Below are 25,567 nucleotides of genomic sequence, written 5' to 3' on the forward strand. Positions count from 1 at the left end.
TGCCGCCGTTCTGCTTAGTCGCTCCGCCTTGTTGCCTTGTCCAGTTGCTCCGCCTCACCGTTCTGCTTAGTCGCTCCGCTTTCCCGCTCCGTTAGTCACTCCGCCTCTGCCGCTTCGTGACAGGCAGCAGTCACTTATAGATAAGCCTTTAGATCCTTTGCGAATGCTAGTTACTGGTCCAGGTGGAACTGGAAAGTCCTGCATTTTTGCTGCATGGTCTGATTTTCATGAAGGAATTAATTGTAAGGATGAATTCCGGCTCACAGCTCCTACAGGTGTTGTGGCAAGTCAAATTGGTGGTTGCACAATACATTCAGAGGCTGCATTGCGGGTTGCTCGATCAACAATGAAGGCTGATACTGCAGGTGGACAAAAAATACGAAGTCAGTTAGAAAAGCGGTTTGCCCCTATACGTACATTGGTAGTGGATGAGATATACTTCATGAGTCCAGAGAATGTTAGCCTTCTTTCTGAATATTGTTCTATTGCAAAAGGCATAACTGAGCATCCATTTGGAAAACTAAACATTGTGACCTGTGGTGATCCAGCTCAACTACCACCACCAAGAGCAAAACCTTTGTTTGACCATGAACTTGTGAAATGCTATGAATCAACACGTCTGAATGCATTAAATAACAAAACACAGTATGAAGTTAAGGGAATACAAGCTTGGCATCAAATAGATAAAGTTGTTGTTCTCTCAGAAATAATGCGTCAAAAAGGAAATAATGTGTTAATTGACATTCTCAGCCGATTACGCACTGGTACTTGTATCCAGGCAGATAAAGATATTCTGGATAAATATGTGCTGAGTAATGAAGCATGCTCTAATGAGACAAAGAGCCTCATTGACATCACACAATGGATAACAAATCCTGAAAATGTATGTCCTTTAATTACTTATACAAATGCAGCAAGAGATGCACACAATTTTGAGTCAGCAAAAGCATTTGCCAGAGTAACAGGTCAAGAATTCCATATTTGTCATTCAACTGACACACGTGGACGTGGCAAAAATAAAAAAGTCATCAAAGGTATTGCAGCTGAAGCTGCATGGAAAATTCCTGTGAAAGATGCTCAGGATCTGGGGGGTAAGGTACCATATATTCCAGGAATGCCAGTCTTTGCAACTGAAAATATTGCAACTGAACTAGGTTTGTCAAATGGTAGTCTAGGTACATTGGTTTCATTAACATATGAAATACATGATGATAGGTATTATGCAGTGTCAGCCACTGTAGATTTTCCTGGATACAAGAGCAATGATCCAGTGCACCCAAACCGTGTCATTCTGAAGCCAATCACTCAAAGTTTCAAATTTCATTTGCCAAATTCTGAGAAATTGTACTCAGCAACTCGAAAGCAGCTTCCTTTGATTCCTGCTTTTGCCTTTACATCACATAATGCCCAGGGCCGTTCAATGAATGTAGCCTGCATAGACTTTGCTAGTTGCCGCTCAATCCAAAGTGCATATGTGATGCTTTCTCGTGTCCGTTCATTGAAAGGTCTCTGTATCTTACGGCCATTTAGTATCAACAAAATTAGAAATCACATTTCAGAAGAACTACGATCTGAGTTAAAGAGAACTGAGAACCTGGCTGCAAAAACAGCACAGGCTGCAGAAAATGACTTGTCATGGTATTACTCAAGGTTTCCAGCACAGGCTAAGTAGAGTGTCAACAGCTAATAACAGCTGTTGATAATTCTTATGTAGCTACTATTTTCATATTTCTTGAGTTTCATTTTTCATTAACCATCATTCCACTTCCTGTCCTAATGGCCAATGGTTGCCAAGGGCAAGTTTATCCCAGAACATGCCTCTGCCTGACATCTGGCTTGGTCACCCAGTTGTATTTGCTGAAGGGGGCAGCAAAAAGTGGGACAGGCATGCTTCTCATAGTGGATCAAACTCTGCACCGAATGCATCAGAAGCAAAAGGGACATTTTCACTTCTCTGGGAATCTTTGTTTTTACTTACTCTATGTTGTTTTCTTGTAATAGTAAGTTTGTAATTGAAAATGTTCGGCACCCGCCGCTTGCGGCCTTACCCCCCAGTCATATTCAAGGTGTCGAAAGTTGAAACGCGACCGCGTTTATTCCGATCACATGATAGAGAGTGACTGATCAATTCTCGGAAATTGCCGTCATTACCGCTTAGCCAATTTTATTCACTTTCAGTGTTCGAAGCAACCTTAGATTCTCATAAGTACCCCCAGCCAAATCCTCTAACTCGATGATATTTGAAGAATCAAATGCCCCACACTTGAAACCTTGGCTTATCAGAACCCTCGAACCAATGTACGGTCGTTGTAATTGTACTCTCATCTTGCGTCCGCTAATTCTACTAGATGCGATGCCGAGCCTGGTGCCTTGGCAGACTACATACTGGCACTATTGAAGCATAATGTTCCGGAGCCCGAGATGAAAAATGACCTGAAATCGCAGTTGGATGAATTTCTTGAAAAAGGTGCGTCTTAAGATACTTGATTGCTCCTCTCACTGCTCAAATCTGCCTTGTAGAATGCACACCATTCATTGATACGCTTTTTACTGCTCTAAGGACCAAATCCTACCTTCCATATACAGACGAACCTCCTGCAGCGCCTAAATCCCTCGATACCGGTATACCAATTCCTCTGGATGCATTGCTATCTTCACCTACCTCACCGGAAGGAAGCCGCAAGCGCAGTTTGGAAAATCCAGACCCTGGTGGCCGACCATCCTCAAAAGGGCCCAGGATTGAAGGCCTGCACTCTAGATATCCCAATGGCCGAGGGGGAGGAGGTTCGGATGCTCGATCTGCAAGCGCATATTCAAATAGAGGTCGTGGCAATGGAATTGGCCCGATAAATGCATACCAACCGCCTGACCAGAAGCGAATATGCAGAGATTATTACAGTGTGTCCAGAGTTACTAATTCACCAGAACGAAATTTTTACTTTTTTTTAAATCCCAAGATCTCGGATTCTGCTCTCGCGGCGCCTTGTGCAAATTTAGTCACGGTGAAGACGCGCTTGTTCCTGACCAGCTTTATATCAACGGTGGGATGCCGTTCATGCCGATGCTTGGGAATGGCTTGGGGATGGGAAGCGGTCCCGCTGCTGCTTACGACCCGAGAGAGGCCCAAATGGATATGAGACTTATGGGAAGCAGTCGAAATAATCAAGCAAGACCCGCTGTTTTACCTCGCATGCAACAAGAAGAAGGCGCAAGTCGAGTCGTCCATAAATCAACTATAAGTGGAGAACTGCCTGTCATTCAGGATCTCACTCCCGAAGTACCTCATAACGCTGTCACGCCCAATCCCGCCACCCATTCCACCCATTCTCCAGCAAATTCGAGCACCAGCCCTATTCAAAATCCTCCCCTGCAGTCATTGCCCAATCACCCAGAACCTTCATATATGCCCAACGTCCTACCCACACTCAGGAATTTTCCCCAAGATGTTGACATGGAAATGTCACTTGCTGGGCACATTCCTATCGGTAATTGGCGCGGTGGCCGTGGCGGAGGTAGAGCCAATGGACGAGGACGCCAACCTGGTGCCTTCAACGGTGACCACGCCACTTTCCAACCTGAAAGACGGAAAGATAAGACCCTAGTATTGGAAAAGATTCCTGAGGACAAGCTCAGTCTGACACAAGTCAACGACTGGTTCAAGCGATTCGGGACTGTTACCAACGTCGCTATCGATCAAGGGCAGCAAAAGGCCCTCATCAGCTTCTCGACGCATGAAGAAGCACACGCCGCGTGGAAGTCTGAAGACGCTGTCTTCAATAATCGGTTTGTCAAAGTTTTCTGGCATCGACCTATGGAGGGACACGGTGACGCAGGTCGTCGAGCATTAGCAGCTTCGGCGCCTGTATTAGCGAAGACATCTGCGAACAAAATTACGTCGCCAACACCAACAACTGCACCGCCTCGGAAAAGCTCTGTGACATCCACTGCAGCGGCGCTTGCTGAAAAGCAACAACTGCTGGATAAGCAGATAGCTGAACAAAAGTCACTCATGACTTCTTTAATAAGTGCTTCCTCAATAGAGGAAAAGAAGAAAATTATGGATCGTTTCAAACAATTGGATGAAGAAATGAAGGCATCTTCAGCGATTCCTTTGCCTTCAAAAGACGATAAACAGATAAAGGAACGGGAAAGGCTAGACAAGGAGCTTGAGCTGCATAGCACTGACGTACAGGTCAATGCAAAAGCAGACGATGAGACAACAGAGCATCTGAAAGCCAAACTCGAACGCTTAAAGGCGGAGGTTAGTGCTCCCTATTTGTTGCTTCGTTTTCAATATTGAATCTTTGCGCAGGCTGCAAGCCTCGGTATATCTGACGATCCACATTCAACTCATCCTGGGCCATCCTATCGAGGCTACAGAGGCCGCGGTCGGGGAACTCGAGGATCGTATTTCCGAGGCGGCCCTCGTGGAGGCCCACCACGGACCAATATGACCCTTGACAATCGTCCTAAAAGACTTCTTGTCAAGGGTGTCAGCAGCGAGAATGAGCAGGCTTTGCGGGACTGGTATGAGGTGGGATCTTCAGTCTACATAAATCAAAATGGCACTGACTCGTGACGGGCTTGTAGACTACAGGCCAAATGGAATCCGTCACCCAAACTGAAACCGGAGACATGGTCGTATCCTTCCGGACGCGAACTGCCGCGGAACAGGTAAAAACTCGTATCTAGTATCAACTCCTGATCCTGATCCTGTTTTAGGGTCTTGCAAAAGGAACCAGCATTCCTATGGTTGGCTCGGTCAAGGTGGCATGGCTCACTGGTCAGCCAACATCCTCTCCTATCGGGTCAGTGTCTACGGATAGCCGAGCTGTGGAGACATCGTTACAAGAGGCTTCAAAAGTTGACTTGGAGGAACTGGAACCAGACTCTCTCGTTGAAGAGGCTGAAGACGTCGTCGTCAGCGGTTGGGGTCGTGAAGACGATGGGATGGGAATGTAGTTGTCTTGTAACATACACCGTTGTATCTGTTTCATCGCTCCCCTCATTTGAGGTATGCGCACAATGCGCAGCGACTTCGCTTGTCTGCTCTCCCGTTTACGCCTGATCTGATTCTCACAACCGCGAGTGACAGAAAAAGTGTAGCTTGGTAAACACATTGGGTATAGTTCAAAAGTGGGAAATTTCAAACTAATTCTAAACTACACTTCTTTAATTTGTAATGGTGTGTGTCAAGCGTATATCCCGACTGCTGGCACCGATAGAAATTGTCGAAGTTCCGGAGGGGATAACCCATTGCTGACTTGGGACGTCCCACACCGAAAAGTCAAATCTCGAAAGACTCATGGTGACCTGTGTACTTTCCCCGGGAGCAAGGAAAACACTGTCAAAGCCTTTCAAGTTCATCGGTGCAGCTCCCGCAGAGGGAGGTAGAGTAATGTATAGCTGTGGAATCTGAGTATACTGAATCAGCATTATGCTTAAGATATTCATAAAGACAAGAACTCGCCTCATTTCCAGCAACAGTGCCGTTATTATCCACTGTGAACGTCACTGTCACTACTGCATCATGAAACCTGATTCTCGCGATAAGTATGAAATGCACCTTGAGCCCTACGAATCTTACCAAGGATTCAATATCGCGCCAGGACCGGAGGGAGCGCTTGAACTGCTGGAAGTAGAACCTGAAACGCTGATACCTGAATATGCGAAACTTGTGTATGATAACCCGAAACCGAATTCGAATCGAGGGGCAATATCGGCCGCGTCAAAATGACGATAGTCAATAAAAATGCCTTCGTTGTATGGAATCGGAAGGATGTTGGAATCCGGAGCGTCCTGGTATATTACCTGTGCGGAATAATCGGTTGTGGCTTTGGCAATGGTGAATGGGAGCCGTCCGCTACAACGTAGGTCTTCATCGAATGGTTGGTTGATCTAATACAAGAAGACACGTACCTTGGGTTGTAATCACCGTACAAAATGTCGGTGACGCCATTTCCTGCAACATGCATCAATATCAGTTTTTCAAAATAAGAATGTTCACAATAGGTACCTGCTTCCTGTCCAGGTAAACCACTCCATACGACGGCAGTCACTACAATGTGTAATCAAAAGTTGGGCGACAGTTATTCCGAAGCATTAGTGCACACCATTGGCATTATCAATCCATGCTTCCATGATGATAGGTCCGACACTATTGACTACAACGACGGTGTTGGAGTTCACACTGGCCACTTGGGAGACTAGTGCATCACCACTGTGCCATGCTGAAAGATCATTACGATCACCCTCATTTCCTGGATAACCGATTTTCGATCAACCTCCAGATAGCGAACAAAGGGGTTTGAGACAGGATAAAAACCTTCGACTGTCAAATAGCCTTCCCCAGAATCAGCTAAAACAATCATCAACCGATCGCCTTTGGAGTATGTTCGATCTGTTATTACCAGTGATGAAGACCAAGGCAACATCTTTATTGATTGCAGCAGCAGCAGCACCATTCAAATCTGTATCGCTAGACGATGAGGAGACAACGGTCCCCTGAGTAGACGCTCGCGAGGTTATGGCGTCTATGGGCTAGCACAAAAGTTGGAATAGTTTTTATGACATTGAGAAAGAAAACTTACAGCAATTAAGTACGGGAAGTTGTCTGTTCCACTCCCCCAACCTATGCGTTGGCCTGGATTGAATACATGTCGACCATCGGAGAAAATGATGCTTACCCATGGCTAATACACCATCATCGCCCGAACGATCACTGTAGCTGTTTCAACGAAAGATAGATAGTTGAATTTAGAATTATTATATGACAAAGGAGATCGCCTACCCATTAGGACCTTTCGAGCTATTGAAAGCGCCATTTCCAACTATTGCTAGTGTAGATGGCTTCTTGAGAGGAAGGACACCCGCGGTGTTCTTCAGCAATACTGTGGACGCTCGGTCAATCTCAAGAATCAAACTATGAAGATGAATTTTGTGAGAAGGGCTCATTGGACGTGAATCCCACACGGCTTACTCTTTATGATCGGCCTGCACGTTAACGTGCGTATTCACGGGCGCATTCAAATTCCATGCGTCGAAATTTACAGAGGGGTAGTCTGAATCTTGACCGACAAGATACCTAGAGAAAGTTAGAAGAGTCTCAAGGACTACTCATATCGGACTCAGCACTTACCATGCAGCTAAAACGCGGGTAGCCAGATCCTTTCGAATAGTCGAGTCCAATCAAACGACTTTTCAAAAGAAACAGAAAACTCACTGTGACTCTGGCCTCAGAGACACTCCCGTTGTTCACTGCATCTACGAGATTTTGTCCGAACCAACTGGAGGACAGAAGATGAAGATACTACCACAAAAAAAGATCAGCATGAAGTCTCTTACTTTCCTCCAGCTCCAAGGGCTCCCATATCCCCAGGCATGGTCATCTAAGTGAAATGTTTCATTAATTTAACTCCAAAGCTGGATTGCCAGCCAGTGATTTACGTCTAAGCCTGCATTGACAGCGGGGGCGGTAGAGTGTGTCGCTCCCCAATCTACTTGCGATTGTGTTTAGCGATGAAATAAATTCAAACCTCAGCCAAGAGTAGGAGTTTCACCTGACATGACATCTAGACTATAGTTAGTAACAGCCAACACTACGAACAATCGGTACGTACATCCCGGGAACGCCAACTCGCCCTTGAGAATCCCATTCAGTGTCTTGTCATTTTCGCATGCAAAACTTCCATTGACTAGGGGAGAAAGTCAGGCATTGTTGACTGGATAGGTGAGAGTGAACGCACTTTGATCTAAGGAGACGCCAAGAGTGAGTACTTGTAATTTGCCCCAGAAATAAACAGGATTTCCAACGTACTATAGCTGCACATGACGGCAGCTACATTAGCCTGCACACTGCGCAAAAACTGGCGTTTTGAATTTCAATGTAGTAGCTGTGTACGTTGAGCCAAACTGCTCCTACCGGAATTGCGTAGAGTTCATGCTCCTATTCCTGACGAATGAGTGTCACCAAGGAAATACGAAACAGATGTACTCATACCGTTCTAGAAAAATGTCAACGAGGGATTTTGCTGTGAGTTACAGCCATGAATGGAATAATCTGGGGACTGTACAAACCTATCATCTACTTCCGAACTACTGGTTGTCCGTGAATGTTCTTGCTCGTTGTTGATGTAATGTTTTGCAGTTGCTGTAAACTTTACTTAAGTACCAACATTTCTCCGAAACTAGAATGCAGAAACCTTGAACCCCCGTAGATTGTATACCCATGATCGTTTCGTAGGCACCCTCTCCAGATAAAAATGGATCTCCACCAAATCTACAGAGTATGGATGAATTCAGAATTTTATCGTTGATATGGGACGCATTGTGCCCACCCTTCCCAATTTCTCCCCGCAGCGGGCGCGCGCATAAGGTTCATCATTGGTCCGAGGGCGACTAGTGTATCATGAGTTCCTGGTCTGGTCGGCGAATATGGACTTTTGTTTCACCGTTTACACCTTTTCCGCGAAATTCCTGCCCCATCGCTACTCCCCTTTGTTGCATCAAAGTTCGGTTGAACGTAGCAGCTACATTGATAGCACTGTCATTGGGGGGTAAACCAATGCCGCCGGTGGAAGGATAACGAGACTAACGGAGGGAATGCCGAGACAAAATCTGCATCGCGAACTCCCAAAGGGCTATCTGTGAAATTCGTGATTATTGGCACATAGCAGTGAATTTAAGCATTCAGAATTCGAGTTCACCTTCTAAACATAGACCAGGAAAGGAGATGGAAGAGATCGGGGGTGTGTTTCCAACACAGTTACCCTTTTCCCAGCCAACACCTGGAAGACATTGAAATCAAGTGATAATCGGATAGGCTGTGCTGGAAAGGTGCGTACCACTACCCAGACTGACTTTATCAGCCAAAGAAAGCTTGAGCACAGCAGCTTGCGCCTGATCGATATTATGAAGTTAGCAAATTTCCGACGTCAGTTTACCGATTCGTTTACTTTTGTGTATGCTGCTGCCCATTCTGGGGACAGGTTCGCTATGCGTTCGTTAGTCGGTCGAATGCCATGGGAAACAGGAATCACGGTCGAAGATGCTTACCGGGAGAGGTACTAGAAGGAGCACTTGTGCTAGAGGTCGAAGTAGTACTGGACGCAGTGGAAGTGCTAGATGCAGAAGTCGAAGTGCTTGAAGGTGCCGAAGCTGAGCCAGGAAGACATTGAGAATAATCTAGCAATACCGTTGAATTTGTGGATATAGAAAGAAACGGAACACTGCTAGTACAAGGATTAATCACTGTACAGGTGCTCCCGCTCGTACAAGTCGTAGCCCCCGACCTGATAGAATGATTCAGAAATTTCTCCAAATATTCTAGGTCGAAATTTACCATCCTATACCTCCACATTGTTGATAGACGGATTGTTGAGCTTTAACAGAACATGCGAGGACACCAAGACTCCCAACAACTAGCTGGAAAAGCATATCGAGCTTCGGATTTTGAGATAAATGAGCTTCTCATCCTTTTATCTCTCGTTGTCGGCGAATTGCCACGAATTTAGTCTTCAAGTGCGGAGATTTTGCGGAACAAGTTCAGAAGGCAACTCGTACACCGATCAGGTGATAGTGGTGGTAGGTCTAATGAGGTTTTTGCAACCAAGCATCCTCAAGAACAAACTAAAACTGGATACACTTCGGGCGTACAGGAGTTATCTTATTCGACCAAGTTCGTTGATTTATGAATCTCGAAGTATGTATGATATGAACATATGCCTCATATACTCTAGAGTAAATTAGAGGGGGGAATAAGTAAGGTATGCATTAAAACGGTAGTACATTACCAAAGCGGATCTATTTTGGCGTCTTTCCATCCTCTAGCTCTAGCTTCCCAATATCCTCCATTATAAACCCATTCGTCTCCCTCCAATTTGAACCATCGCGCCTGAGGTTCTTTTCCCTCTCGTCTCCTTGATCGTTGCATTTCTTCAACTCGGACCTTTTCTGCCTCAGCTCGGTCTATGTCTCCTTCTTCTAATGCTCGTACATCAGGGCGATAACGCGAATCAGTAACAGGTAATTTCTCCGCAAGGTCAGGTGTGATCTCGTTCAATGTCATACTGAACGATGTGAAACCATAATATTCATGGGTATGCTTTGGCCACGGATGTGCACGCCAAAGCAATGTGAAATGAGATGCATCAACCGCCTGAGATAAGTGTTCATCCCATTTTCCTTCTAACTGTGAAGCAACTTTCCCTGATGCATCGTGGACGTGCCCAGAGACCAAATTGGTTTCACCCCAGTATCCGCTTTGTTTGAATTCCATGACACAACGATCCCGACCGTTAACGTTCTCAATGGTCATTTTTCCAACATGTTCTAGATATTTGGTTCCAACCACCAAATTCCTCATGAAGGAAGATGGCCTTTTCCTGCGAGAAAGAGCTCAGATCAGATATCAACAACATCGTTAAGAGAACCAACCATTGATAATGATCATTTCCTATTTTGAGGTGTGTCGTCCCTAGAGGAATAATCTCCAGACTTTTTCCTGTTGAAAAGTAATCAGTCGGCAAATATTCGGTAAACACTCAAGTATTACTTCTTGCGTACCCCAGAACTTGGTTTTTCCAGAGGAGGTGGCATAGACTTCCCAATTGTCTCCTTCGGCGTGATAGGCTAATTCAACGGGATTGTGTCGCACCTTCTCCGCAATAAATTTCATCCGCGAGTCTTCGAAAGTTTCCGCGAGCATGGGGTTACTTAGGAGCGACTGAGAAATGTTTACAGAAGTGTGGAAAATGAAGCCCACGTACAAGCCTTTCCTACCCGTTCGGTATCTGGTATGCGCGTAACCCGAGACTGCAAACGCAGCAACAAATTGCATTCGTTCTACGGGGTCAGATGTGGCCGCTGCTCGATTGAGCAAATCAAAGTGCTCTAGTTCCTCAGCAGCCCGTTGTAGAAGAGTAAGAGGCTCGTTGAACGAGACCGGAAATGCAATTGTGGATAGATCCTAGGTCGTGTATGGCTGTGAGAAATGTCTGGGAACATTGTGCCAATACAGTTATACCTTTCCAACATTCTTCTTCAACACAGCAAACAAACTTCCCTCATCCCCTGTTATCGGTGCCGGAAGATGAGTCCTCCGAACAACCTGAGCTTGTGAAGTGCGCGCGACCTGATCCAAAACCGATGGTTCTCCTCCCACGTCTTCTATATCAGTGTCTATGCTAGATTCTTCGGCGTGATCCAGGGAACTTTGACTATCGGTCGTTGTAATACGACTGGGCATTTCTCCATTATCCGGTGAGGTCTGTTCATCTAGAACAAATTCTTGAACACCTTCGCCCTCCGAGGCATCGAACCATTCATTAAGACTGTCAGTTATGGTTGTGGCAACAGACGTTCGTTTTGAGCGTCGTATGATAGAAGATGTAATTTTTCTTTCTGAGGCGCTGTCTGGTGAAGATTCTCCTCTTTCCTCTTCTTCCGTTGTACGTGGAAGTGGGGACACTTGCGCGGATGGATGCGAAGATTGTGTCGTTTCGAGAATGGAGATACTTTGTAAGGATTTGAGTAGCGTTCCGTGTTGTACTTTGAGAGATTCTAGCGCCACATGAATTCGTTGATATGATGTAGGATCAATGACTTCAGGTCGAGGCACGTCGTTGTGAGATTCGTGGGTTCCATGATGATGGCCTGTCTATTAATAAGTTTCATACAGAAGTGAGGAAGTATCAACATCATACGAGCCTTTCTTGAATAAACCGAACACGGATGCACTCTCCTTCGATTTGTCTCTACTTCCACTGGCTGTTCGTTTCACAGTGTTACGTAGATTAGCAAATGCATCCTCTAGTTCAAGTAGCGTCTGTTAAAACATCACGACGTGTGTTTGAGAGTGCGACTACGAACGGCAGGATATACATACTGTGCCCATTTCTTCTGCTATCACAGCAGATCTATTCAACCTCACGATGCTCTGACGAGACGACGCTCTGATACTTGCAGATCTATAAGATTCTGGCGCATGTGCTGAGAATTTCCTGGATTTTGACTTGTCAGAAGAATGGGAGAGCAAGACTCTGCAGTATCACCTAAATGCTCCCATCCACTGGGTAAAATCCTCCGTACTCAGGCACTTCAAGTGAAAAGTCGCTCTGTCAGAATCAATGTGAATATCCTTTCGCCCTGAAGCAGTGGAAATAGCTGCATTTGGGAGATGTATTTGATCTCGGATAGGTTGTCCGGGCTCAAAGGAGTAGCAAAGAATGCCAGATTGATCAAGCATAAAATATCTACGAGCAAATCCTGGGGAACAAGTCAGAAAGAGTAGCTTGGGAAGAACTAATACCCATACCTTGCATCTTTTTCCTTCGTTTCTTTAGTATCCATCCTTCTTGAAGTATTGGCCCACTGAGCAAGCCGGAAATAAGAGTGAGGGATGTTCGAGCGACTGCGTAGGCCGGTTGGTGAGTGTCGCCCATGAGAGATGTAGACAGAATGCTTTCCACTGTCCAGTTGCGGCCCCTCCACCGTTCGCGTTGAACAACGGCGGCTTAGGGTTAGGTCTAATCGGAGACGGGCCGGGAGTACAGCCGTGCCTCACCGGAGGAAATACATACCCGAAATTATTCTGTCCAAGGCATCTCACACGGACACCCTGGGTTACCGGGTTTTCACTGGAAAGTAATGCTTTTACTTACACAAGGGAGGGTACCTCCAGGAGAAAGGAGAAAGAGTAACTTTGCTTACGTCTTTCTCTATCGATGAATCAGCTACCCGCGGCCGGCCCGAGCATCGATGAGCAGAAAAGATCGTCGACGTTTCCCCCCATCTTTACTCCGTACTACCATCTTCATTTTTGACTCTACTGTAAAGCAAACATGGCAACGTGAGCGCTATCTTGTATCATCTCCAATGTTATCTTACTCATCGCTCCCTGTAGCGGCGACATTGGTCTTATTGGTTTGGCCGTTATGGTTTGTTACTCGTCGTCGTCACCCATATATTCCATTAAGTCGCTCTTCGTAGGGTCAAAATCTGATCCTTAATATGAACGACAAGGGATTCACCGTTGTTGCATACAATCGTACTACTGAGAAGGTTGACCGTTTCCTGGCTAACGAAGCGAAAGGTTAGCGCTTGCAATCACTCATATACGCATAACCTTGAATGATGTCTGTATAGGCACCAAAATCCAGGGTGCTCACTCCATTCAGGAGCTTTGCTCGAAACTTAAAACACCCCGCAAAATCATTCTCCTCGTCAAAGCCGGACAGGCTGTAGACGACTTTATTGCTCAGCTCATACCTCACCTTGAGAAGGGCGACATTGTTATCGATGGTGGTAATTCTCATTATCCGGATTCCATCCGCCGCACGAAAGAATTGGAGGCTAAGGGCCTCCTTTTTGTTGGTTCTGGTGTTTCCGGTGGTGAGGAGGGCGCACGCCATGGTCCTTCCCTCATGCCCGGTGGTTCCCCAGCTGCTTGGCCACATATCAAAGAGATTTTCCAGAAGACCGCTGCTCAAGCATACGGTGAACCTTGCTGTGATTGGGTTGGTGAGACTGGTGCTGGACATTACGTCAAGATGGTTCACAACGGCGAGTATATATGCTCTCTACCTAATCATGACTATCTGACTAACCTAAAACTTATCAGGTATTGAATACGGTGACATGCAGCTTATTGCTGAGGCATACGATATTCTCAAGCGCGGTTTGGGATTAAGTGAGGACGAAATTGCCGACATTTTCCTGAAGTGGAACAAGGGTGTTCTTGATTCTTTCTTGATCGAAATCACCGCAGACATACTCAAGTTCAAGGATGACGATGGCGAGCCGGTTGTCGCCAAGATCTTGGATAAGGCTGGTCAGAAGGGTACTGGCAAGTGGACTGCCATAGCTGCTCTCGATGCTGGATCACCTGGTTTGTTTCTCCATTCAGTAGCGTATCGTCTTTCTTATCCATTTGCAATAGTCACTCTCATTGGCGAGGCTGTTTTCGCTCGTACTTTGTCTGCCCTCAAGGAAGAGCGTACTCGTGCTAGCAAAGTCATCGCCGGTCCCCAAAAGGAGCCATTCCGCGGTGACAAGCAGATGTTCATCGATGACCTGGAGCAGGCTCTTTACGCATCTAAGATCATCTCCTATACCCAAGGGTTCATGTTAATGCGGCAGACCGCAAGCGACGTAAGTTGATTTTTCTTCCTTGTGTCTATCTCTCATCCCCCATTCATAGCTTGGATGGAATCTCAACTATGCCGGAATTGCCTCTATGTGGCGTGGTGGATGTATCATCAAAGTAAATCTAGTACCATTCAATATAGTTATCGGTACATTGACTCTTTTTTTTTCAGAGTGTGTTCTTGAGTGACATCACCAAAGCATACAACAACAATCTCAAACTTGAGTCTCTTCTGTTCGATGACTTCTTCAACAAGGGTTAGTGGTAATTTTCTGCTTGGTTTGTTTATCCCAACCTGAATCATTTGCAACAGCGGTCCACAAGGCCCAGCCTGGATGGAGACGTGTGATTGCCCAGGCGGTCCTCTGGGGTATTCCTACGCCTGCATTTAGCACTGCTCTTGCCTTCTTCGACGGTTACAGGAGTGACATTGTTCCTGCCAACCTTCTTCAGGCTCAGGTGCGTTCTGAGAATTTCGAGTCTGAGCAAGAGTTGATTGTGTATTATAGCGGGACTACTTTGGTGCCCACACCTTCCGTGTTCTGCCTGGCAAAGAGAACGCGAAGTTCAAGAAGGGTGAAGATATTCGTGCGTATCCTTCAGTACCTATAGTATTAATATACTTACGTTTTCATTTCAGATGTTAATTGGACCGGTCGTGGCGGGTCCGTTTCTGCCTCCACTTACAACACATAGAGTTTGTTGGGCAGGTCGTCTTAGAATCTTATCTGTGCCACTATCCCCCAGTGTTGTTCTACTAGCAAAGGAGAAATGTACAGTATATACTCAACGAACGATATCCATAGAGGGGATGTGTAATTGCAAATTTGCCATGTAATTATTAATGACTGGGGGAAAGGCCACAAGTGGCAGGTGCCGAACACTTTATGAAAGTGGTGGCCAACCACCATTTAAATAAACTAGTGCACCTCCTAAAAATAAGAAATCAGGCTTCAGCAGAGCATTTGAAAGCTTACCCTTACAGTGAGTATGGGGATTCAAGGGAATAGCTATAAGTTCAAACATTATGCCAAGTCTACTTGCAGGAGAATCAGCTGGATAATCCATCCACAACCTATCTGCAAAACCTGTATGTTCACCAGAGCAAGGGTACTGGCTGGACTTGCTTTTGGTGCTTTCAATGCTGGGAAGCGCTCTCAGCTGCTCTCGAATGGTTAGCCAAAAATACATGTTTTGCAGATGATCATGGCCTCCAGCTCAGGCTGACTGATTTGCTCTGTTTTGTGCAAGACTCAGAAATCAGTAATTTTTTTAGAATATTTCCTAAATTGTGGGTTTTTTTTGGCATTTTACTTAATCTAGGTTAGTATAGTAGATAAGAGACTTCCAGACTACTGTGCTCCATGTCATTTTTCTGAGGATCATGATTTGAAGTACATAGCTGGAATTTGGAATTACCTAAAGGTTCAGCAATGACCTCATTCATACAGTGTATCCCATATTGATATATATAGTAACTGTTGCCTATATATGGGCGTGGGAGGTGGGACAAGGGCCAACATACATTCTACGAGACATTTTTGTAAAGAGCCTTACCTAAAGGTTCGGCAATAAGAAAGATACGCTCACGTGTTCTCTGGTCCTCGACGGCCCGCGTCTAACCTGAACCTCAACGCTCTTCTATTTCCCCACGAGTCATGGCCTCTGTAACTACGCTAACTCAGCAGCTCTCCTCGCTGGACATATCAAGAAAACAGGAGCCCGCTGCTGACATCTCGAAGCTTCTTACTAAATATGCTGCGCCTAATCCACCGACAAAACTCAAACCATCGGCTTCTAGTTCGAACCTACGATCCAAAGCGAGTGTATCTTCGTTGAAGACTCAGAGCCAAAAATCTGTACATACAACTGCTTCTCAGTCAAGCTTACAGCCGAAATCCAAACACACAAAGACTGGTTCGGTTGATGGGTCAAAAACGATTGACATTGGGAGATATGACGGAGGATTAGAGGCAGATAATGTAGCCCACGTTTCCGTGGACGAGGCTCCAGACCTTGCTCTTGACTCGAGTAAACTGTGAGCGCTGCTTGACATTGAAGAATCATCCGACATTTAATCGAATTTAGGTCGAACCCTACAGCCACGTGGTCTCTACATGCCTTTGACATTGGTCGACCACTGGGCAAAGGACAATTTGGTCGAGTGTACATGGTCCGAACGAAAGCGCCACCGCAATATATCCTCGCCTTGAAAACCCTCTACAAAGCCCAGCTTGTCAAGGATGGCTGTGAACGACAACTTCGGCGCGAAATCGAGATACAGATGAACCTTCGACATCCAAATGTTTTACGCCTGTACGGCTACTTCCATGATTCACAGCGTGTTTTCCTCATGCTTGAATTTGCTGGCCAAGGCGAGATGTACAGACAGCTGATTAAGCAAGGTTCATTTTCACCGCGACGCAGTGCCAATTATGTTTACCAGATGGCCGACGCCTTGTCGTATCTCCATTCAAAGCACGTCATTCATCGAGACATAAAACCAGAAAACCTTCTGCTAGGTCTCAATGGCGAACTGAAGATAGCCGATTTCGGTTGGAGTGTGCACGCTCCAGGAAACAGGCGCATGACTAAGTGTGGTACATTGGATTATCTACCCCCGGAGATGGTTCTTGATAAAGAACACGGAAAATGGGTAGACTTTTGGGCGCTCGGCGTTTTGATGTATGAGTTTCTGAACGGGAGTCCACCATTCGAGGACCTTAAGAGCCGCAAAAGTAGGTGGATCCTCAATGCTAATGGTATCTCATTTCTGACAGATTGAGGCAGACACTATGAAGCGGATTGCTACTGCCGATTACAAGTTTCCCGCGAATTTCGACGCCGATGCTAGAGATCTAATTAGCAAGGTTTGCATGCTGCTGTCTTTTTTTTTTGACTAATCTCTCACTATTCTATTTCAGTTGTTAAAGTTGGAACCGTCAGAGCGTCTCCCGCTTAACGAAGTCATGGTGCACCCATGGGTAGTAAGGAATAGAGGTTGACAGCATCTACTTACTGTGTACATCTTTGCCTGGTTTCAAGCTTTCCTTCTGACATTTGTATACTACCTGCATGACTGTTGTTTGTTGTAATCACATCTCCTGCGCTTTGATTTAACTTTGTAGGATGCATATTGGAATTATTCTTCGAGGCTGAGCGAGACACCAACGTCATCAAGATAATGGTATAACAGCCAACACCTTATTCTTTAATTCTTCGTTCTCCTGTGTACCAAGTTGAATTCCTACCCATTCTCCTGCCTTCTTCGCCATTTCGGTCGCCTCATACCCTCCATTTCTCTCTAACCACACCCATGCAAGCACCGTCGCAGCAATATCGGCAGTGATATTTTGTTCACTTAGCTGCCTCTTCATGTTATCAAGATCATTGAAACTAAGTTGAAGCACCGAAAAAATAGTTGTGCTCCAGGCAAACCCTCCGTCGAAGCGTTGCAGACGTGCGATTGAAGCTAATCGTTCTCCAGATGACATCAACGACGTGTCTACTGTCGTCGAGGGAGTAGTGGTGGTTGAAGAATTTTGGCCAGACGGTGCAACAACAGTTCTCAAAACGAGCGGGGAAAACGTTGGTGTCGCAGTCTTGGAGGTGGTTTCCGAATTACTGATATCCGAAGTATTCGAAGGCATGGATATAGAAAGTGACATACGCTTGAAGAACGAGGCACCGGCCTTCATATTTGGCCTTCTTATCCCGTCCACAGATTGCCGCTTGCCGAACCACCCTTGTAGTTTATTCTTTGAAGCAGGAGTTGGAGGAAGTGAACTGCTCGTCACAGGTGAATGATCAGATCCAAGCTGTGGTGATGGCGGATGCATAATCCCAGTATTTGGGTTGTAATGAGATGAACCTCCTCGAGTCCCATACTCTTCCTGGATATACGGATACTCATCAGGATGTGATGATATATCTTCAGTCATCGGGTCGTAAGAGTCTGTGAAGCTCCCAGTGAGATATTGATATGAAGTGCGAGCAGAGTTCTGCGTAGAAGACCGCTCCCGTGCATGATAATTCTGCGAAACCGAAACCATGTGCTCTCTATCGTCTACAGCGATGAAACTCGTATGTTCGCTTGTAAGTCTATACGTCGTACCAAGTCGAATGATGTCTTTCTTGATGTATGACCGTCTGACTTCAGCGTCGAGTTTGAAGGAGTTGGATTCTGCGATAGAGGAAGGGAACGCGTGCTTTCCTTCTTGGCGGTCGGTGATGAGAGCTTTGGCTGCGAGGATGTGAAGAAAAGGTTTTGGTTTAGTGAGGGGAGGGGGTGAAGTCAATAACGAGGATAAACTGGAATATAATTTCGAAGATGTGGAAGATGGGGAAGATTGGGAAGGCTGAGGCTGCAGAAGCCTGGTAATTGGAACCTTCAATTCAACCCGTCTTCCAGTAACCTTTACGGTACCCCACACCTTGACATATGTTGGGAGAGGATCGTCGCTGTGCTTGAGATTGAGAAACGAGGCGGAACCGCTCTTGATGATCGCATAGATGCATGTTCGTGTTCCGGGAAAGATCGTTGGCACTACGAGGGGAGCTTGTTGTATTGTAGGAGGAGGTGGAAGTTTAGGATTGAGTTTTGCTTTTGTAGAAGGACCAGTTTCTCTGGAGAGATTGGTGATGAACGGATTGAAGAGATTGACTGGAGATGATGAAGATGAAGATGAAGGTTCGTTCCTCAAAGTCTTTGCATCGTCATCATCTTCTGTATCTTTATCTTTCTCTGCAGATGTGTCATTCTCATGGCCCACAGACGCAATCTTGTCTGGTTCCTTCTGGTACTCGCTGGTCTCGTCAGACTCTCTCACTCCCATCCATTCAACTTCGATGCTGATCGGCGGTGTCCGCGCGGCACTCACGAGTCTAGCACACTTGCCTACCATCTCTTCCCCCTCCTGTGCATACACCGCTACTCCTTCACCAGCCCTAGCAATACTCTCACACATATCCGACGACGCACCGGCACCAATACCCAGTGTAAAAACCCTGATGAACGATTGAGCATTCGGATCATCAGACTGTGGTAGTGGTCCGGGCAGATCGCGAAGTGCATCGGTAATAACAGAGACACATGCAGAGATGTCCCAGGAGCTGCCGTCCGTCAAGAGGAAAACCGCAACAGGTTTACGAAGAGGTTTTTGGAGGGAGGTAAACACGGTTCGTAAGGCGGTGGGGATCTCTGTTCCGCCGTAATCTGCTTGCAAGGAGCTAACCGAATCCATCAGTGCGGCGAGCAAGAAGAGGTCGAAAGCATCACGTACTCGACATGATTAGTAGCTTCATCTACCGTTGATTGGGTATATTCCCTACTGTGACGCCAAAGCGTAGTCGCACGAGAACCGAACGAAACCAAATTGAACGTAGTGTCCTTGGTGGGGAGGCTGCGCAGTAGTACCACTAACGCATCTTTTACGAGTTGAATGTTCCTCCCGTACATACTCCCACTACGGTCAATCATGAAAATATATTCCATACCCTGCGACACGTCGGGGACCTCGAACCGTGGTACAAAAGTCAACGCCATGGCTGTCGTGTTGTGTTTAGGTGACGAAGGATATGCCTCAATGAAGCAACGCGGGTTATCCAGATTGGCCGCGGAGACAACGAGTATGACATCCTGCGTGAGGAAGCCGCTGGTATCTTTCAAGGTGACTTCTGCCGACGTAGCTTCTGCAGATTTTATCTTGAAAGAAATGGGGTGACCTGAAGGGCAGGAGATACTCTTGATAAGACCAGCCTGCTGCACGGCAACTTTCATATCAAAAGGCTGGATTGCTGTTTCAGTTTCACGAGCAGCAGAAGGCACGGTAGGTGCAACCCCGTATCGTTGAGCATATGTACGAGGAAAGATAAACTTGACTTCATCATGGTTTTCGTCGTCAGTGAGAGCTTGAATAAACCGAAGATTGATAGTGACTGTTTCGAATGGCTGAATGTTCCCGACGCTGATGGAAAAGACTTGAAGGGAATCAACACCGTACATTCAGATAGTAAGGATACATATATATATTTACCATCATGCGTTTCCTCCCGACCAAGGGCAGCGGTTTTACCTTCCCGCTTGGCTTGGCGAAACTCTTTGTCCGCCTCTTCCTTACTTCGGACACGACCCTCGACTCGTGTCCCATCCTTCCTGACCATCTCGAATCCACACATCGCAGCGCCTGCCATTAATCCAAACGCATACGTCGCATTGAGGGTGTACCCTGTGGGGTTGGAAAACCGTTGCGAAAGTTCCACTGAAGCATGAACATCGACGATGAGAACTTCGACAGAGCAACCAGTGAGTATGAAATTATAAGATGGCGTGTAGAGCCTGCAGATAGGTGCAGGGAGAAGCCGCATAGTAGAATTTCACAGGACGAAAAAACTCGATTTTGAATCTGTCTGTCGATTTAATAACAGAACAAACACTGCTTTAACAAAATAATTGTTGAGGAGAAACATCAGCGATCTCTTGAAATTGAAGTGGGGAAAGCTGTTGAGGCAAGAAAGGCAGTTCAACCCTGGTTCAACCCGTCATAAGGTATCACGGGCATGATATTGCTGTAGCCTATCCCATGGCCAGAACCTTAGAGGAAATTTGATGAGAAATTATCACAGGTTCGGTGAAAGATGTGAATACAGCATCACCGACTCTGAAAGAGGAGGTCCTTGTCGGATTCAAATGGTCATGTTTTGTGAGATCATTTTGCACTATTCATTCGTATGTAATCAATTCATTGCTGTTCATTTTAGTATAAGGTGTGGTGAATAATATCTTTCGGAGAAGCTGTATGATGTATAGGTGTCTTATTGTAGTAACAGTGTGAACCGATTTGGAGTTAGTGTGTGTAGTTTGTTTTCTTACGTTGTATAGTTTAATTCTGAATGGTGCGCATACTTTAATGATATTGTTGCTTTTCTGGGCGGAGTACACTTCAGTACTACATATGTATGTCTATATAACAATGTCCAGGTATTATGACAATACAGGAAAATCAATCTGATCCGGCTTGACCTCCCCTTGTACTTATTATTATCATCAACGCCAAACTTATCCCATGGATGTTGAACGCGGCTATGCTGTTCACATGCCACTATTATGATCATGTGTTATAATATGTCATATGTAGTCATATCTAGTTATTTACTATATGCGGATTCCTCAGTACTTCCTTATGTAATACTGTCATACAGTTATGTATATAAACAGGCTATATCCTGTACTGGAATCCAACTCGCTTCTCTCTTACTTTTATTGCCTCACTGAGACACTAAGCTCTACTACCAGGTATGGTACTGGAGAGTGTTCCCACTACGCACTCCTTGCCTGCTCAACAGGTTATGGGCCCCGGATGAACGCTTTGCTGAGCTCTAAGCTCGCAGCGCTCTCTGGTCTACTGTTGTCATTGACGCATCTATTTGATTGCTGTCTCTGACACAGACCTTTACCTGGAACGTCGCCTCTGGTGCTGAAGTCAATATCGCACTTAACAGTGCTGATTATGACATCGCCCAAGAGTGCTTGACACTGTAGATGACAGCTTGCTAGACATATGTCGCAGCTTGTCACTACTGGCAATAACATTCATGCCATTTTTCCATCTGTTGTCTTGAGCGTTTATGAATTGCATGCTGACATTTTCTGTTGATTTTATCCAGATCGCAATGTCTTCTGCACTCTTCACCGCTGTTACCACCACCCTCAAAGGTGATAACTACGACACCTGGGCCTCTGAAATGGAAGCCTTCCTTCAGGCTACAGGGCTTGATTCAGCAATTACTACTGACAAACCCAGTGAACCATCTCCACTTGTTGCAGCAAACGCCGCCAGTGTTGAAGCCTGGAAGAACTATAAGGTTGCTTTCAAAGCCTGGAAGGAGATTGACACCAAGGCTATTGGCAACATCCGCCTCCGCCTTTCTCCGTCAATCCGCATCCTTTCTAAGGATGAGAGTGACACAGCTAAACAGCTTTGGAAATATCTAGCCAAGACTTACAATGTCAAGAGTCTAGGTGCAGTCTTTAATGACTTTGCTGCCGCCATGGCTGTCAAAATTCCATACAAGCAAAATCCACTGTCCTCTATGATGGAGATTGGCATGCACTTCACGCGTATGGAGGAAGCTGACATTGGTCTTGCTGACCACCTCGAAGCTCTGATTCTTCTATCTAAGCTTCCATCACGTTATTCTGTCGTTGTCCAAACCATGTCCCAGCTTGAGACTGCAGAGCTCAAGAAATTGACCTTTGCTAAAGTTCGTATCGCAGTTATGAACGCTTTCAGCGGAGACACCATTGGCAACTCCCAACCGCAGAACGCGAACAAGTTTTCGAATGTTCATCGCAAGGGAAACGATCCCAAGTTCTCCCAACAGCAGCATGGTAACAATAGTCACCAGCAGCAGAAGGGACAGAATGGGAACGATGACAACAAGAAGAAGCGTAAGCGTGGCAGTGGAAAGAACAAGAAGGCTAAGAAGAATGCAAACGCTGCCCAAGCTGATGCAGACTCTATGGACTTCAGTCCGATTGGCAGTACTGTTGACTTTGGTCCGGTACGTACTGATCTTACTCCTTCTGTTCAAGATGTGCGCAAGCACTCCATCCATCCTCCTTACAACCCTCCTCCTAATGCTACGTCCCTTCATCTTCATAAGAAGACAAGGATGGCCATCAAACGTGCCCGTGACATTGGCGTCCGTGCGACTGCCGAAGTCATTCGCACCCTTGAGCCAGCTGGGCATATTTCGGAGTTGGACAGTGATGATGAACTTGATCCCCCGACAAAGCGCACTCGTGCAATGTCTCCTGTGGATGATGTTGAGAATGGCAGTAAGGCTCCTACGCCGCCTCCTCCATCTCCTCCTATGGACTTTGAGGTCCCAGGAACTGCCTCTTTCGACCCTGATGAGTTGATGAACTTCGACTTGGATCGTGAAATTTTGGCAATCACTGGATTCATGGACACCATGGGGTCAGTACCCTCCTCTGATCTTGACCATATGGGATATACTAACACACCTTCATCGGTTGCAGTGGCGAAGACATGCAAGTCGGCCTTTGAGCCTGATCTCTTGTCCCGTTTGTATAATTACCGTATCAATGCCAAGTATATATCCAATGAACATTTTTGCGTACATGACGTTTCATACTCTGTGTGCAAGAAGTGTAAGGGTAAACAGAGAAATCAGCCTAAATGGTGGATGAACGACTCTGGTTGTTCTGAACACACTACCTTTGACTTGAGTGACTTCATTGAGTATGAAGACCTTGAGGAAAAAGTGCTCATAGCAACTGCAACCACAACTGCCTACATTACTGGCGTTGGGACTGTCTTGATAAATTTCAAGGATGTTAGAGGTCACATGCATTCGGCACGAATCGCTCCAGTATTCTATATGAAGGAGTTGAGTCATCGCCTTATAGCACAAGGACACTTCCTACAAGATGGCAAAACTGTTCGCGGCAACGCAGACAAAGTTGACTTCTGGGACAAAGACGGTTTATTCCTGTCATTTGAACCACGAACCCACAGCGATACAATCTACATTCTCAAAGATTATTCGCCACAGCCTATGGCTGTAAACCTAGTGATCCACTCAGTGGACTACACTACCATGCATCGTCGCATGGGTCATCCATCGCGCGAAGCACTCACTCAACTGAGGAAACATGCAGAAGGTGTTCCCACCTTTAGCATTCCCCATGAGGAAGATCTATGTGAAGGTTGTGCCAAGGGAAAGATGACTTTACGTCCATTTCCGCCAACTAATCGTCGGGCATCATGTCCCTTCGAGATTATTCACTCAGATCTCAAAGAATGGCCTACCATTTCGTACCACAAGTACAAGTATACGATCTTCTTCATAGATGACTATACTTCGCATGGGTTCTACTGCCACTTAAAAAAGAAGAGCGGAGCTCTTCCGGTGATAAAGCAATTCATTGCCACAGTCAAAAATCTATACGAGACTAACGTCAAGGAATGGATGTCTGATGGTGGCGGAGAATTTAGATCCAATGCACTTGATGAGTTCTTTAAGAACGAAGGTATCAAAGCACAATGGTCATCTCCTCATATCCACCAGCAGAATGGAAGAGCCGAAAGGTTTATCCGGACTATTATTGAGAAAAGTGAACCACAGCGCTTTCAAGCCTGTATTCCTGATTCCTGGTGGGAATTCTCTGTTGCACACGCTGTGCATGTGTATAACTGCACTCCTATGCGTCGTCACAAATGGAAGACACCGTATGAGATTTTGTACAACAAAGTTCCGCGCATAGATCACTTGCGTGTCTTTGGCTGTGGCGCGTACGTCTTTCTTCATGAAGAAGTACGGGTAAACAAACAATCGCCCAGGTCAGAACTAATGACATATCTCGGAGTTTCAGATGGTGGACACGGAAATATCTACATGCGGTCGAACAATGCAATGTTCACTGCTACGCACGCAGTGTTTGACGAGAAATTATTTCCTCGTTGTAAAACCTCAGAGCGTCATCGCTCTACGCGACTACCAGATCGCAACCTAGATCCTAAAGATCCTATTCCTCCACCTGGTGATGATGATGTTCCCATCTTTCATCAACCTACTACTCCCCAAAGGAGACAGGATCCGGAGCAAGACGTTGCACCGCCTGTGCCAGCTGAACAGCCAGCACGAGATCCTAGTCTGCCGCCACAACCCCGGAATGAACAACCTCCTGCTGAAGAACAGTTGAGACGTTCAGGTCGTGCGCGGAGACCACCTACTCGTCTTACCGGTGATCCTAGAAGCAGCACTAAGCTTCCTACGGAACAACAGGTAGAGAGACCAAAGAGGGATATTCAGAGACGCGCAAAAGCTCCACAGCCAGGTAGCGCCTCGGCTGAGCAAGAACGCCCTGAGCCAGAACAGGTTCCCGGACCTAGTACTGAGCATCCTACTCCTGAAAATGGAGAACAACCCTCTGTCACTCCCGGTGATGAAGCTAATACCCTGATCAGACTATGTCGGGAAGGGGGAGCTGAATTAATATATTTTCTCATGGCTAAGGCCATTCCCTTTGAGGGGGAGCTGAAAAGCTCTGAGAACGTCCGTGAATGGACTTACAAGGACATTACTCGCCTACCTAAGGCTGAGCGTGAGGAATGGCTTAAGGCCTGCCAAGAAGAGCTTAAAGCGCTCAAACGGCGTGGTACTTTTGAACTCATGGATCGTCCAGCAGACCGAAAGGTCATTAAGAACCGCTGGGTCTTCGACATCAAATCTGATGGTCATAAGAAGGCACGCCTTGTTGTCAAAGGGTTCTCACAAATTGAAGGTCTTGATTATGACCAAGTCTTCTCTCCTGTAGTACGGTTTGAGACTGTTAGACTGTTGCTCGCCTTGACTGTGCTGAACAACTGGTATCTCACTGGACTCGATGTTCGAAAT

At 46.1% G+C, this 25,567-nt stretch overlaps 6 protein-coding genes across 6 annotated transcripts; 3 read left to right on the top strand and 3 right to left on the bottom strand.

Moving 5' to 3' along the window:
• Window positions 1-1,981: 1,981 nt before the first annotated feature.
• C8R40DRAFT_1158022 (uncharacterized protein) lies at window positions 1,982-4,962 on the top strand (the record flags this gene model as incomplete). The annotated part of the gene is made up of 8 exons (XM_046229691.1): window positions 1,982-1,994; window positions 2,217-2,298; window positions 2,349-2,467; window positions 2,521-2,898; window positions 2,958-4,261; window positions 4,313-4,534; window positions 4,591-4,674; window positions 4,723-4,962. The coding sequence occupies 8 exons, from the start codon at window positions 1,982-1,984 to the stop codon at window positions 4,960-4,962; spliced, it is 2,442 nt and encodes an 813-aa protein (XP_046091563.1).
• C8R40DRAFT_255796 (glycoside hydrolase family 3 protein) lies at window positions 4,905-9,583 on the bottom strand. Its single transcript, XM_046234504.1, has 33 exons — window positions 9,341-9,583; window positions 9,238-9,290; window positions 9,055-9,183; window positions 8,955-8,992; window positions 8,844-8,898; window positions 8,706-8,786; window positions 8,595-8,643; window positions 8,460-8,542; window positions 8,337-8,397; window positions 8,202-8,278; window positions 8,077-8,149; window positions 8,000-8,003; window positions 7,922-7,945; window positions 7,817-7,865; window positions 7,746-7,751; window positions 7,620-7,694; window positions 7,560-7,571; window positions 7,447-7,496; window positions 7,345-7,388; window positions 7,223-7,286; window positions 7,139-7,167; window positions 6,980-7,084; window positions 6,791-6,922; window positions 6,687-6,727; window positions 6,591-6,631; window positions 6,411-6,540; window positions 6,326-6,358; window positions 6,114-6,260; window positions 6,017-6,058; window positions 5,920-5,962; window positions 5,588-5,863; window positions 5,471-5,537; window positions 4,905-5,415 (listed from the first exon to the last, which is right to left on the bottom strand). Exons 1-33 carry the CDS (start codon window positions 9,433-9,435, stop codon window positions 5,173-5,175), a joined length of 2,451 nt encoding a protein of 816 aa, XP_046091564.1. The 5' UTR covers window positions 9,436-9,583; the 3' UTR covers window positions 4,905-5,172.
• Window positions 9,584-9,787: 204 nt separating this feature from the next.
• On the bottom strand, window positions 9,788-12,440 carry C8R40DRAFT_1032683 (oxysterol binding protein; the record flags this gene model as incomplete). Its single annotated transcript, XM_046223280.1, has 9 exons — window positions 9,788-10,382; window positions 10,435-10,501; window positions 10,564-10,712; window positions 10,767-10,966; window positions 11,024-11,656; window positions 11,696-11,824; window positions 11,885-11,999; window positions 12,051-12,264; window positions 12,314-12,440. 9 exons carry the CDS (start codon window positions 12,438-12,440, stop codon window positions 9,788-9,790), a joined length of 2,229 nt encoding a protein of 742 aa, XP_046091565.1.
• A 200-nt stretch (window positions 12,441-12,640) lies between these two features.
• On the top strand, window positions 12,641-14,934 carry C8R40DRAFT_255658 (6-phosphogluconate dehydrogenase). Its single transcript, XM_046234503.1, has 11 exons — window positions 12,641-12,847; window positions 12,902-12,935; window positions 12,988-13,090; window positions 13,144-13,560; window positions 13,619-13,885; window positions 13,937-14,148; window positions 14,198-14,260; window positions 14,316-14,400; window positions 14,457-14,602; window positions 14,653-14,731; window positions 14,784-14,934. Exons 1-11 carry the CDS (start codon window positions 12,840-12,842, stop codon window positions 14,837-14,839), a joined length of 1,470 nt encoding a protein of 489 aa, XP_046091566.1. The 5' UTR covers window positions 12,641-12,839; the 3' UTR covers window positions 14,840-14,934.
• Window positions 14,935-15,801: 867 nt separating this feature from the next.
• C8R40DRAFT_1033914 (other/AUR protein kinase) lies at window positions 15,802-17,148 on the top strand (the record flags this gene model as incomplete). The annotated part of the gene is made up of 4 exons (XM_046223377.1): window positions 15,802-16,181; window positions 16,232-16,881; window positions 16,934-17,013; window positions 17,068-17,148. 4 exons carry the CDS (start codon window positions 15,802-15,804, stop codon window positions 17,146-17,148), a joined length of 1,191 nt encoding a protein of 396 aa, XP_046091567.1.
• A 171-nt stretch (window positions 17,149-17,319) lies between these two features.
• On the bottom strand, window positions 17,320-20,509 carry C8R40DRAFT_1065513 (uncharacterized protein; the record flags this gene model as incomplete). Its single annotated transcript, XM_046225673.1, has 3 exons — window positions 17,320-19,372; window positions 19,426-20,122; window positions 20,179-20,509. 3 exons carry the CDS (start codon window positions 20,507-20,509, stop codon window positions 17,320-17,322), a joined length of 3,081 nt encoding a protein of 1,026 aa, XP_046091568.1.
• Between the last annotated feature and the right edge of the window lie 5,058 nt (window positions 20,510-25,567).

The sequence above is a fragment of the Lentinula edodes genome (genome assembly GCF_021015755.1).
Source record: "Lentinula edodes strain Le(Bin) 0899 ss11 chromosome Unknown C8R40scaffold_2, whole genome shotgun sequence".
NCBI lineage: Eukaryota > Fungi > Basidiomycota > Agaricomycetes > Agaricales > Omphalotaceae > Lentinula > Lentinula edodes.

Excerpts from the sequence above, each read along its gene's own strand:
- C8R40DRAFT_255796 (XM_046234504.1), bottom strand. The coding sequence starts at position 9,435 with ATGCTTTTCCAGCTAGTTGTTGGGAGTCTTGGTGTCCTCGCATGTTCT. Across the intron at positions 8,543-8,594 it reads TTTGTCTCGGCATTCCCTCC|TGCTATCAATGTAGCTGCTA; the intron begins GTTAGTCTCGTT and ends CCCCAATGACAG. Across the intron at positions 6,541-6,590 it reads ACTTCCCGTACTTAATTGCT|CCCATAGACGCCATAACCTC; the intron begins GTAAGTTTTCTT and ends CTTTTGTGCTAG.
- C8R40DRAFT_255658 (XM_046234503.1), top strand. Across the intron at positions 13,091-13,143 it reads CCTGGCTAACGAAGCGAAAG|GCACCAAAATCCAGGGTGCT; the intron begins GTTAGCGCTTGC and ends ATGTCTGTATAG. Across the intron at positions 14,401-14,456 it reads CGATGACTTCTTCAACAAGG|CGGTCCACAAGGCCCAGCCT; the intron begins GTTAGTGGTAAT and ends CATTTGCAACAG.